General features: G+C 38.1%; 1 protein-coding gene across 1 annotated transcript in view; it reads right to left on the bottom strand.

Annotated features, from left to right (window-relative positions):
• The window catches only part of LOC140713354 (uncharacterized), a 297,038-nt gene that overhangs the window by 27,353 nt on the left and 255,009 nt on the right, over nucleotides 1-14,676 (bottom strand). The window contains exon 4 of the mRNA XM_073023122.1: nucleotides 14,265-14,352. Within this exon, the coding sequence (XP_072879223.1) occupies nucleotides 14,265-14,352 (88 nt within the window). The remainder of the gene's footprint in view (nucleotides 1-14,264; nucleotides 14,353-14,676) is intronic.

The following is a 14,676-nucleotide window of genomic DNA, read 5'->3' as shown; positions in this document are numbered from 1 at the left end:
ACCTCTACATTATTATTATAACTTATTTTGGGAACACAGATCTTTTTTAAAAATCACTCATTGTGCTTGAATTAATCATGGCTTTAAGTAAAATGAATAATTATTCATTACCTACTCACTCCTATCTTCAAACAGAATATTCCTCAACAAGTTAGTAGTCTCTTGTCTCCAGGCCCTTTGGCTCTTGGGCAGCAGTCTATCAGTTATATCCTCAATTTCTTAGTGGAAGAAATATTTAAAGTCCTAGGACAGTTAATGATTCATGCCAAATCATTAGAGAAAGCAATAGAACCCATTTACACTTGTAGTCAAATTTGAAAGAAAACACTAACAAAGAGATATTTATGACTTCTCCAGAATATAGCTCAAGTCTCACAAACCAATTCTTTAACAGAATTCTCTCCCTCTGCCCTTTTTAAATAATTAGTGACTTTAACTCAATGGAATATTAAAATTTGATCACTGGTTACTGTAGCAAATTGAGAACAAATTGAAAATCATTAATCCCACAGATAAAAATGTCAGTTGTCTTGGGTATAGAGACATTCCAGTGAAATATGTTATTAAAATTATTAGATATGTTTTAATATTTGAGATACCTATATTTCTATCTATCTATTTTTCTTTCATCTATGTTAGAATAAGCCTGGCACTATTGAAACTATCACAAATTTTAAAGTAGATGTACTTTATGCTCTTTATCACTTTGTTTTATCAAACACCTCTAAGATCACTAGTACTCTATAGAAGTAATACAATCATAGTTTTTTTTTTTCAGAGGTTGAGTTATTTGAATGTTCTAAGGCACTTTGGACTGGATCCTAATGAACATACAGTATAAAAAAAAGGTTAGAAAATGAAATTCTAGTTTTTGATACTGCATATAGTATAAAATATTTTAAATTTAGTTTTATCATTTTAACAATCCATTTAAAAATCATCTTGATTGACTTTACTCATACTACTTGCTGAAGACTAAAAATTCTTTGTGTAAATGTAGACAACATATACCTCTGTGGGTATGGTGAATCCGTGATATGATTAATCACAAAAATTAGACCCAGAGATTTGCCACTGAAAACAGTGAAATTGTCAAGATTGACTATCAATACTCATTGCTTTCGCTTTGCTGAGCTCCCCACTTTTTAAAGATGAATTCAGACAAGAAATTGGCATAATCATTGATACAATATCAATCTCTGCACTCTATAATGTAGAGTGCATTTTCAAAAGTACACATACATTATATGGGGTGATGTAGTAGAAAGAGAAACAGGCTTAGGATCAAGAGATGTTGGTCCTGTTTTGCCACTGTGTGACTTATAACGCAATTTTGAAAAAGCTGCTTTACCTCTCTAAAGTTTATCTTTCTTATATATAATGTGATAAGATTGATCTTTCTTATGCATAACATGGTAATATTGATCTCAATATTACTACTCTAACTAAATAATTATGACACGATCTAAAATACCTTCAAATATTCAAATAACTCAACCTCTAAGAAATTGTGGTTATGTTGCTTCCTTTAGGGTACTGGTGACCCAAAAAATATTTATTTCTAAGTACAGTGGATCCTTATTGTTCATGGATTCTCTGTTTCTTTTGTTTACCTGCTCACTAATATTTACTTGTAAGCCCAATATTAATACATGCATTGCCTTCATGGTTACTCACGGACATGTACAGTGTAGCAAAAAATTTGTCACCCAATGCCTATGTTCCAAGCTGAGGCCAAATAAAGCAATGAGCTTAAAAGCTCTTATGCTGTAAATAGTGTCCCTTTTGCAGTCTATTTAGTGCCTTGCTTTTTGCATTTTTTACTTTTTGCTGTTGATTTTGCTGTTTAAAATGGCCCCAAAGAATAATGCTGAAGTTCTACCTAATGTTTATAAGCCCAAGTAGGCTGTGATGTGCCTTATGAAGAAAACACACGTGTTAGATTAGCTTTGCTCAAGCATGAGGTATAATGCTGTTGCTATTTCAATGTAAATGAATGGACAATATGTATTAAGTAAGGTGTCTTTAGATGGAAACCCACACACAAAACAGTTATGTATTAACAGGTTACTAAGTATGTTATGACCAGAGACTAATAAGAATGGTATTTCCCCTAGTTGCATGCAATAAGTTCTTTCTAAAAAGAATCCCTCTAAAGAAATTCTTTAGGAAACTTATAAGAGAATTTTATTTTCATACAATGTTTCAAGTGCTCACCAAGGTGTGACAATCACATTGTAAGGTACAGCTAAATATTTAGGATTCCATCATGTCTTTTCTACTAAGAATACTCCTCTCCGCTATATCTAAACATTGTCACCATTTTCCAACATATTTCCACTTGAGTAGTATCTGGGCAGTTCAAGATTTCATTTGATGTTATAACTGTCTTCAAAAACATGATTTTCCAGGGTCCCTCACTTCCTATCACCCAATAAAACACTTACTTCCTTTGAGTGCACATTCAGCCTGCTCAGTATTCTATCTCTGGGAATGAAACAGCATCATTTTGAAAGAAGCATATCTGAACATCTTAATAGACTGGAGAAAATGCTTAGGAAATGGGATATAGGTGTGGGAGCAATATAATTTCAAAGACAGAACTTGCTTTTCCAATAAAAACTGAACACCTGTGATCTCTGAAAAATCTGATAAACAGATATAAGAGAAAGGGTGGGGAAAAAAGGTTGCTCTTGATATTTCACGCCTTGCTGACAGCAGATTTCTAAAGTTACCACTTTCAAATTTTGCAGCTATTGAAATTCTATTTCAATCTCACACAGGGAATGGGTTTTATATTATATTGCAACTATAAGTTAAACAGAAAGATATGCATCGTATTTCACATAGTGTAATCTGTATGTGGTAGAAAAATGCATTGGGATATTAATTTGCCTTTTCTTGTCACTGCTGTAAATAATTTGCAGTTCTGTGTCTTAGAAGATAGCAATGTTTTTGTCTTCCCTTTTCCCAGAAATGGGAAAAATACAGGTGTACTCAAAAGATCAGTTGCAATCTGGACTTTTTTTTCAAAACTCAAGGCTCATAAGAGAATATGGAATTAGATGATGTGAGAGAAGAGATTTCAGGGTTGGGAAAGGTAGTGAGTTAGTTTTGGGAGAAGGGTATTGAGAGAGTTTTCCCAGCCAATGGGAGAGTAGGAGTCTGGGAAGTTCACAAGCAATGGGGAAATGATGTGTTGCTCCATTTTCTACAACCAGGGAGATGGCAGCTGCTATGTTGGATTTGTGTCCCTACCAAAATCTCATGTTTAATTACAATCCCTATTGTTGAGGATGAGGGGGTCTGGTGGGAGGTGATTAGATCATGGGGACAGACTTCCCCCTTGCAGTTCTTATAATAGTTAGTGACTTCTCATGAAATCTGGTTGTTTAAAAGTATAGCACCTTCCCCTTTTCTCTCTCCTTCCTGCTCTAGTCATATAGGATGTGTGTGTTTCCTCTTCACTTTCCACCATAATTGTAAGTTTCCTGAGGTCTCCCAAGCCATGCTTCCTGTATAGGCTGCAGAACCTTGAGCCAATTAAACCTCTTTACTTTATAAATTACAGCAAGATATACCTGTGGTGGTCAGGGATGAGAGACTGCAGCCCTTGGCATCAGCCAAAATCTAAATGCCCCTTTGATGGAGGCAGATAAAAGATAGGTAACAGTTGTGACTAGTATACACTGCAGATCCAAAGACTATTCTTCAAATGCTCTTTAAGTACTGTGATTCTTTCAGGACCCTAGGTTCCCCATAAACACATGAATTTCAATTTTATTTTTATCAGGTAGGGAAAGGTCCTACCTGATAGGTCATTGATATGATTTTTATAAGAAAAATGAAATTATGTTTCTTGTACTGTATCATAGACTAGATCTTGCACTGGATCACAGACATAGATCATAGCCATATGTTAGCTCATGTAACCCTCATAACAACTCTAGGGTATAGGTACTATTAAACCCATTTTACAGATAATAAAAGTGAGGCACAGAAAGGTCAAATACCTTACCTAATGTCACAGAGCATGGAGGTAGCGGAGCTGGTATTTGAACCCAAGCAGCCAGACCTGACACTGTGCTCTGGACTACGCCACTATTCTGCCTATCCTGTCCTGTTCATGTCAGGCCACATAACTACTTTAAAGTGGACTGCTACAAATAAGTATTGTGCACATGTTTCATCTTCCTTTAGCTTTTTAAAGTCCGGCATGCTTCTTATTCTTTATATTTCCCAAAGTGCCTGATACTGACCCTGGAAAAACATCACTCACATGAATGTGTAAAAATCAAACTTGCTCACAAAACAGGTCTGAATATATATGTGTGCAGATAATGACACACGCACACATGTATTTATATATGTATATAGGTATATATGTATATATAGTCTTTAAAACATAGATGGTCAGGATTGATCAGATTAAATGTAATAGATATCTATTTTAAATGCCTATACCTATGCAATCATATATCAAAATACATTCTCACCAGAGAATGCATTAATATTTTTCAATATCTATTTTCTTCATGACTTCAGAATATATAATAAAAATGGTAATTAGATGGATTTTTTAAACTGCAGGTAGTAAACTGGTTCTGGAATTTATTCTAAGTGGTATTACAGAACTATTTTGAGCCAGGAATATATGACTTTTAAAGAACATGCCATAACAAATGCAGTGGCCTCTGTGGTGCACACCCAGATCCCTCTTCAGATCTGAAGCACTTATGCCCCCAGCTGCTGGAAATGCTACCCACTGCCGATTGGTTTGCAGCCCTCGACAGAAATTAGTCTCAGCTAGGGAGAAAAAACAAAGAGAAAGACATCAAGCTAAGATGTGTCTGTTTCTTCAGAGGCTGCCTGCAACTGATGACTGGTCGATATGGGAATATAAAGGTCCACCTCTTTTTTTTTTTTTTTTTTTTTCCCCACAACTTGGGACTACTCTGGTGGGCCATCATAACCTTCAAGTTCCCTGTACAGAGCAGCTGTGGCTTTCTTGGTATCAAAGCCCAACTTCTACATCTGCTCAATCCACTTTTTTCCCTTTTCCTTCACAAGTGTTGATCCCGAGAGTCTTCCAAATAAACTTCTTCCTGTCATTCTTCACGTCAGCATCTGCTTCTTGTAGAAATCAAGCTGTGACATCTAATGCATCCAAATGCATACTACATGCTAAACTGACATCACACTTGTTTCTCTGCAGGAGTCCTCAATACATTTTCTTGCAGTTTGTAGCATTTATGTGACTTAACCTAATAGAAGCAGATAAGTCATGTCCAAAGATTCAAGTTGATCTTGCCCTGCTGTAATTTACAACATTGAAATGAGAAGATCCCTTTCTAGCTAATCATTACATCCTCATATGATAGTCTCCATGAATTGCAACTGTAGAAGCTAAAATTGGGTGCTGATAAGGTGTCAGGCGTTATGCCAAATGCTTTGCATGTATTATTTTATTTAAGCCTCACAATGACCGTATGAGGTAAATACTATTTTTATTTCCTTTTACAGTGATGCTTACAGTAGTAGTTAAATAACTTGCTCAAGGTTACAGTATGACATGGCATTCTGTCTACAGCCTCTTAATACTACTATATTGCCTCACTTACATACATAATGAAAAAGAGCTATAAAGAATTCAGTAATGCATTTAAATTACTTTCTATTTTATTCACCATAAAATAGCATCTGGGGAGGCTGAGGCAGGAGAATGGCGTGAACCCGGGAGGTGGAGCTTGCAGTGAGCTGAGATCCGGCCACTGCACTCCAGCCTGGGCCACAGAGCGAGACTCCGTCTCAAAAAAAAAAAAAAAAAAAAAATAGCATCTGATTCATTTGAAATATAGTAATACAATAAGTGCTATTTTTATTCAGCCAGCAGACAATTTGTGGAGGGCATATGCAGTTGCAAACTTCTTTCAAAAGCTCTCACAGAGTCCTCTACTACTGACTCAATAGTTAGTGACCATTGCCCTCAACAGTTTATATACCCCTCCCATTTGGTGTTCCTGGTGCCTAATGTTATATATTCTCCCTTTGTACACCTAAAAATATACATATAAAATAGAAAAAAAGCAAAAAACAAACAAACAAAGGCAAGAAAGAAAAAAGTTCAAAAGGGGCAAATGTTATTACATCGAAAAGCAGTAGCCCACTGAAGGAAGTAGAAAATTGTGATACAGTGTGTGCAGATTCTAAAACTTACTACCATTATTGCTTATTGACAGACATTTTGTGGAAAGAAGGTGAGTATTTCAAATCTTGAGGCTTTCACTGATACCTCTAATTTGACAAGAAGTGGACTAAAAGATATGTAGGAATGTAGGAAAAAACAGGCTAGGCAAATTCTTAAGAGTCAATGCCATGCTGGATGATAAGTGAGCAAGAGCAAGAACAGAATTTTCCAAAGTTACATTTTGATGTGAATGAATTGACTGAAGGCTTCGTGTATTCTACCAGAAAAATAGGATATACCTTCAACCAAGTGAAATAAAACCATAGTACAGGATATTTGAGAACATCTCAGAAGAAAAAGCAAATACTAAATGTCTTAGTTTCTTGACAAAGCAAACTGCAATACAAGGAACTAATAAGTTGTTATCCTTCTCTTTCCATGCTTGTACTCTAAGGTTAAAAAAAAAAGAAATAGGAGGGCGGAGCAAGATGGCCGAATAGGAACAGCTCCAGTCTCCAACTCCCAGCGCGAGTGACACAGAAGACCGGCGATTTCTGCATTTTCAACTGAGGTACTGGGTTCATCTCACTGGGGAGTGCCAGACGATCGGTGCTGGTCAGCTGCTGCAGCCCGACCAGCGAGAGCTGAAGCAGGGCGAGGCATTGCCTCACCTGGAAAGCGCAAGGGGGAAGGGAATCCCTTTTCCTAGCCAGGGGAACTGAGACACACAACACCTGGAAAATCGGGTAACTCCCACCCCAATACTGCGCTTTAAGCAGACAGGCACACCAGGAGATCATATCCCACACCTGGCCGGGAGTGTCCCACACCCACGGAGCCTCCCTCATTGCTAGCACAGCAGTCTGTGATCTACCGGCAAGGCAGCAGCGAGGCTGGGGGAGGGGCGCCCGCCATTGCTGAGGCTTAAGTAGGTAAACAAAGCTGCTGGGAAGCTCGAACTGGGTGGAGCTCACAGCAGCTCAAGGAAACCTGCCTGTCTCTGTAGACTCCACCTCTGGGGACAGGGCACAGTAAATAATAACAAACGCAGCAGCTCTGCAGACGCAAACGACTCTGTCTGACAGCTTCGAAGAGAGCAGTGGATCTCCCAACACGGAGGTTGAGATCTGAGAAGGGACAGACTCCCTGCTCAAGTGGGTCCCTGACCCCTGAGTAGCCTAACTGGGAGACATCCCCCACTAGGGGCAGTCTGACACCCCACACCTCACAGGGTGGAGTACACCCCTGAGAGGAAGATTCCAAAGCAAGAATCAGACAGGTACACTCGCTGTTCAGAAATATTCTATCTTCTGCAGCCTCTGCTGCTGATACCCAGGCAAACAGGGTCTGGAGTGGACCTCAAGCAATCTCCTACAGCTACAACCTACAGCTGAGGATCCTGACTGTTAGAAGGAAAGCTATCAAACAGGAAGGACACCTACACCAAAACCCCATCAGTACATCACCATCATCAAAGACCAGAGGCAGATAAAACCACAGAGATGGGGAAAAAGCAGGGCAGAAAAGCTGGAAATTCAAAAAATAAGAGCGCATCTCCCCCGGCAAAGGAGCGCAGCTCATCGGCAGCAACGGATCAAAGCTGGACGGAGAATGACTTCGATGAGATGAGAGAAGAAGGCTTCAGTCCATCAAATTTCTCAGAGCTAAAGGAGGAATTACGTACCCAGCGCAAAGAAACTAAAAATCTTGAAAAAAAAGTGGAAGAATTGATGGCTAGAGTAATTAATGCAGAGAAGCTCACAAACGAAATGAAAGAGACGAAAACCATGGCACGAGAAATACGTGACAAATGCACAAGCTTCAGTAACCGTCTCGATCAATTGGAAGAAAGAATGTCAGCGATGGAGGATCAAATGAATGAAATGAAGCGAGAAGAGAAACCAAAAGAAAAAAGAAGAAAAAGAAATGAACAAAGCCTGCAAGAAGTATGGGATTATGTAAAAAGACCAAATCTACGTCTGATTGGGGTGCCTGAAAGTGAGGGGGAAAATGGAACCAAGTTGGAAAACACTCTTCAGGATATCATCCAGGAGAACTTCCCCAACCTAGTAGGGCAGGCCAACATTCAAATCCAGGAAATACAGAGAACGCCACGAAGATACTCCTCGAGAAGAGCAACTCCAAGACACATAATTGCCAGATTCACCAAAGTTGAAATGAAGGAAAAAATCTTAAGGGCAGCCAGAGAGAAAGGTCGGGTTACCCACAAAGGGAAGCCCATCAGACTAACAGCAGATCTCTCGGCAGAAACTCTTCAAGCCAGAAGAGAGTGGGGGCCAATATTCAACATTCTTAAAGAAAAGAATTTTCAACCCAGAATTTTATATCCAGCCAAACTAAGTTTCATAAGTGAAGGAGAAATAAAATCCTTTACAGATAAGCAAATGCTTAGAGATTTTGTCACCACTAGGCCTGCCTTACAAGAGACCCTGAAGGAAGCACTAAACATGGAAAGGAACAACCGGTACCAGCCATTGCAAAAACATGCCAAAATGTAAAGACCATCAAGGCTAGGAAGAAACTGCATCAACTAACGAGCAAAATAACCAGTTAATATCATCATGGCAGGATCAAGTTCACACATAACAATCTTAACCTTAAATGTAAATGGACTAAATGCTCCAATTAAAAGACACAGACTGGCAAACTGGATAAAGAGTCAAGACCCATCAGTCTGCTGTATTCAGGAGACCCATCTCACACGCAGAGACATACATAGGCTCAAAATAAAGGGATGGAGGAAGATTTACCAAGCAAATGGAGAACACAAAAAAGCGGGGGTTGCAATACTAGTCTCTGATAAAACAGACTTTAAACCATCAAAGATCAAAAGAGACAAAGAAGGCCATTACATAATGGTAAAGGGATCAATTCAACAGGAAGAGCTAACTATCCTAAATATATATGCACCCAATACAGGAGCACCCAGATTCATAAAGCAAGTCCTTAGAGACTTACAAAGAGACTTAGACTCCCATACAATAATAATGGGAGACTTCAACACTCCACTGTCAACATTAGACAGATCCACGAGACAGAAAGTTAACAAGGATATCCAGGAATTGAACTCATCTCTGCAGCAAGCAGACCTAATAGACATCTATAGAACTCTCCACCCCAAATCAACAGAATATACATTCTTCTCAGCACCACATCGTACTTACTCCAAAATTGACCACGTAATTGGAAGTAAAGCACTCCTCAGCAAATGTACAAGAACAGAAATTATAACAAACTGTCTCTCAGACCACAGTGCAATCAAATTAGAACTCAGGACTAAGAAACTCAATCAAAACCGCTCAACTACATGGAAACTGAACAACCTGCTCCTGAATGACTACTGGGTACATAACGAAATGAAGGCAGAAATAAAGATGTTCTTTGAAACCAATGAGAACAAAGATACAACATACCAGAATCTCTGGGACACATTTAAAGCAGTGTGTAGAGGGAAATTTATAGCACTAAATGCCCACAAGAGAAAGCAGGAAAGATCTAAAATTGACACTCTAACATCGCAATTAAAAGAACTAGAGAAGCAAGAGCAAACACATTCGAAAGCTAGCAGAAGGCAAGAAATAACTAAGATCAGAGCAGAACTGAAGGAGATAGAGACACAAAAAACCCTCCAAAAAATCAATGAACCCAGGAGTTGGTTTTTTGAAAAGATCAACAAAATTGACAGACCACTAGCAAGACTAATAAAGAAGAAAAGAGAGAAGAATCAAATCGACGCAATTAAAAATGATAAAGGGGATATCACCACCGACCCCACAGAAATACAAACTACCATCAGAGAATACTATAAACACCTCTACGCAAATAAACTGGAAAATCTAGAAGAAATGGATAATTTCCTGGACACTTACACTCTTCCAAGACTAAACCAGGAAGAAGTTGAATCCCTGAATAGACCAATAGTAGGCTCTGAAATTGAGGCAATAATTAATAGCCTACCAACCAAAAAAAGTCCAGGACCAGATGGATTCACAGCTGAATTCTACCAGAGGTACAAGGAGGAGCTGGTACCATTCCTTCTGAAACTATTCCAATCAATAGAAAAAGAGGGAATCCTCCCTAACTCATTTTATGAGGCCAACATCATCCTGATACCAAAGCCTGGCAGAGACACAACAAAAAAAGAGAATTTTAGACCAATATCCCTGATGAACATCGATGCAAAAATCCTCAATAAAATACTGGCAAACCGGATTCAGCAGCACATCAAAAAGCTTATCCACCATGATCAAGTGGGCTTCATCCCTGGGATGCAAGGCTGGTTCAACATTCGCAAATCAATAAACATAATCCAGCATATAAACAGAACCAAAGACAAGAACCACATCATTATCTCAATAGATGCAGAAAAGGCTTTTGACAAAATTCAACAGCCCTTCATGCTAAAAACGCTCAATAAATTCGGTATTGATGGAACGTACCTCAAAATAATAAGAGCTATTTATGACAAACCCACAGCCAATATCATACTGAATGGGCAAAAACTGGAAAAATTCCCTTTGAAAACTGGCACAAGACAGGGATGCCCTCTCTCACCACTCCTATTCAACATAGTGTTGGAAGTTCTGGCTAGGGCAATCAGGCAAGAGAAAGAAATCAAGGGGATTCAGTTAGGAAAAGAAGAAGTCAAATTGTCCCTGTTTGCAGACGACATGATTGTATATTTAGAAAATCCCATTGTCTCAGCCCAAAATCTCCTTAAGCTGATCAGCAACTTCAGCAAAGTCTCAGGATACAAAATTAATGTGCAAAAATCACAAGCCTTCTTATACACCAGTGACAGTCAAACAGAGAGCCAAATCAGGAATGAACTTCCATTCACAATTGCTTCAAAGAGAATAAAATACCTAGGAATCCAACTTACAAGGGATGTAAAGGACCTCTTCAAGGAGAACTACAAACCACTGCTCAGCGAAATAAAAGAGGACACAAACAAATGGAAGAACATACCATGCTCATGGATAGGAAGAATCAATATCGTGAAAATGGCCATACTGCCCAAGGTAATTTATAGATTCAATGCCATCCCCATCAAGCTACCAATGAGCTTCTTCACAGAATTGGAAAAAACTGCTTTAAAGTTCATATGGAACCAAAAAAGAGCCCGCATCTCCAAGACAATCCTAAGTCAAAAGAACAAAGCTGGAGGCATCACGCTACCTGACTTCAAACTATACTACAAGGCTACAGTAACCAAAACAGCATGGTACTGGTACCAAAACAGAGATATAGACCAATGGAACAGAACAGAGTCCTCAGAAATAATACCACACATCTACAGCCATCTGATCTTTGACAAACCTGAGAGAAACAAGAAATGGGGAAAGGATTCCCTATTTAATAAATGGTGCTGGGAAAACTGGCTAGCCATAAGTAGAAAGCTGAAACTGGATCCTTTCCTTACTCCTTATACAAAAATTAATTCAAGATGGATTAGAGACTTAAATGTTAGACCTAATACCATAAAAATCCTAGAGGAAAACCTAGGTAGTACCATTCAGGACATAGGCATGGGCAAAGACTTCATGTCTAAAACACCAAAAGCAATGGCAGCAAAAGCCAAAATTGACAAATGGGATCTCATCAAACTAAAGAGCTTCTGCACAGCAAAAGAAACTACCATCAGAGTGAACAGGCAACCTACAGAATGGGAGAAAATTTTTGCAATCTACTCATGTGACAAAGGGCTAATATCCAGAACCTACAAAGAACTCCAACAAATTTACAAGAAAAAAACAAACAACCCCATCAAGAAGTGGGCAAAGGATATGAACAGACATTTCTCAAAAGAAGACATTCATACAGCCAACAGACACATAAAAAAATGCTCATCATCACTGGCCATCAGAGAAATGCAAATCAAAACCACAATGAGATACCATCTCACACCAGTTAGAATGGCGATCATTCAAAAGTCAGGAAACAACAGGTGCTTGAGAGGATGTGGAGAAATAGGAACACTTTTACACTGTTGGTGGGATGGTAAACTAGTTCAACCATTATGGAAAACAGTATGGCGATTCCTCAAGGATCTAGAACTAGATGTACCATATGACCCAGCCATCCCATTACTGGGTATATACCCAAAGGATTATAAATTATGCTGCTATAAGGACACATGCACACGTATGTTTATTGCAGCACTATTCACAATAGCAAAGACTTGGAATCAACCCAAATGTCCATCAGTGACAGATTGGATTAAGAAAATGTGGCACATATACACCATGGAATACTATGCAGCCATCAAAAAGGATGAGTTTGTGTCCTTTGTAGGGACATGGATGCAGCTGGAAACCATCATTCTTAGCAAACTATCACAAGAACAGAAAACCAAACACCGCATGTTCTCACTCGTAGGTGGGAACTGAACAATGAGATCACTTGGACTCGGGAAGGGGAACATCACACACCGGGGCCTATCATGGGGAGGGGGGAAGGGGGAGGGATTGCATTGGGAGTTATACCTGATGTAAATGACGAGTTGATGGGTGCAGCACACCAACATGGCACAAGTATACATATGTAGCAAACCTGCACGTTGTGCACATGTACCCTACAACTTGAAGTTTAATAATAATAAATAAATTAAAAAAAAAAAAAAAGAAATAAGAGAAAAGAAAAAGAAAGAGAGAGAATGGAAGAAAGAAAGAAAAGGAGGGAGGGAAAAAGGAAGGAAAAGAAATTACTTTGGTGCAACAACCCAGCTAGTTAGTAGTGCAGGGGACTTGTGGGTGGTCGGAAGAATAGTCTTTGAGTTGACTAGAAGAGGATCAAAGCTAATTTATCTATATTATATTAGAGCAAACAGAAGATCTTGGCAGAGCTACCCATGGCAAGCACAAATAAATGAAAATGAACACAACTGAATTAATATAAATTTTATATTGTAACAAAATGAAGAACCAAGTCTGGAAGAAACAATAATTCAAGTGAAAGAGGAATATTCTTTTTGAATGTACTAAGCTATCAAAGAACATCATAAAAAACACACACAATAAAAAAGAGCTCAAAAATGAAATTACTAACAGTATTCAATTGAAAGAAAAATTACAGAGCCAATAAACGAATTATGAACACCAAACAATTTACTATTAAAGAGGAAAGATTTGAGTTAATAATACGCAGAGAAAATTGGAGAAGAGAACAAAAAGGTTAAAAGATACTATTCAAGTAAGATAGAAAAAGAAAAATCATTAGGAAATTTGTGTTCCTTAGAGAACCTAACAAGTAGAACAAAAAGCATATGCAAAGTTAAAAGGTCCAGTGTGGTCAGGGAAATAAAAAAAAATGATCAATATAAGATATATTCTGAATAAATTTTTTGACATCTAAAAGTAAAAACGATTACCTCAAATATACAGGCAGGATTTTTAAAAAAGCCACGCACACACACACACAAAATATAACAATTAACAAAATCAAGCCACATTTACTCTATAGCAATAATCAATGCCAGAGACAATAAATTCAAATGTTCAGAGCTGTGACCCAAAGCTAATTATCAAGTGAAGTAATCATTCAAGTATAGAAGTTTCTGGCAGAAATTTTTAATAATAAGAAAACACAAGGTATAAAGTACTCAAGAGTTGTTCTTGGGAAAAAAGAAACTCTGGAACTATAATTTTTGAGTTTGGAGAACTAAAATATGAATAGGAAATTTCTAATAAAACTATTAATGAAACATGAACAGTTGAGAAAACTATATAAAGTCCAAAGGGAAATAAAAATGACTCAAGTATTTCATATCCAGACTCATATTTCTTGGAGTAGAAAAACAACTTACAAATATTCTTAGACATTAAGAAACAAATAAAGGAATTCAATGTCTCTGAACTTTTATAAAAAGTCTTTCAATGCAATGCAATAAAATGCAGCAAACCAAGAACTGAATCAAAATAAAGAATCCAGAAATGGAGAAACATAGTAAGGTCCTGGAAGAAAGCAGTGGGTCCATGTATTAATCTGTTCTCACATTGCTATAAAGAACTACCTGATAATGGGTAATTTATAAAGAAAAGTGATTTAATTGACTCACAGTTCCACGGGCTGTACAGGAAGCATGGCTGGGGAGGCCTCAAGAAATTTACAATCATGGCTGAAGGTGAAGGGGAAGCCGGAAACGTCTTACGTGGACAGAACAACAGAATGAGAGATCAGAGGGAGGTGCTACACACCTTTTAAACAACCAGATCTCATGAGAACTCACTATCACAAGAACAGCAAGAGGGAAATCCACCCCCATGATCCAATCACCTCCTACCAGGTCCCTCCTCCTACACTGGGGATTACAATTCGATATGAGATTTGGGCAGAAACACAAATCCAAACCATATAAATCCACTTAAAGATAAAAATAAACCTAAACAAATGTGGAAATATGGTTATACTACAGGAATTAAAGAGTTCAAACTCTGATAACAGTTTGGAATGGGTTTAAAATGTGGCTT

The sequence above is a fragment of the Chlorocebus sabaeus genome, chromosome 1 (genome assembly GCF_047675955.1).
Source record: "Chlorocebus sabaeus isolate Y175 chromosome 1, mChlSab1.0.hap1, whole genome shotgun sequence".
Taxonomy (NCBI): domain Eukaryota; kingdom Metazoa; phylum Chordata; class Mammalia; order Primates; family Cercopithecidae; genus Chlorocebus; species Chlorocebus sabaeus.
Note: the sequence above shows the minus strand (reverse complement) of the source record. Positions and strands in the feature narration are given on the sequence as shown.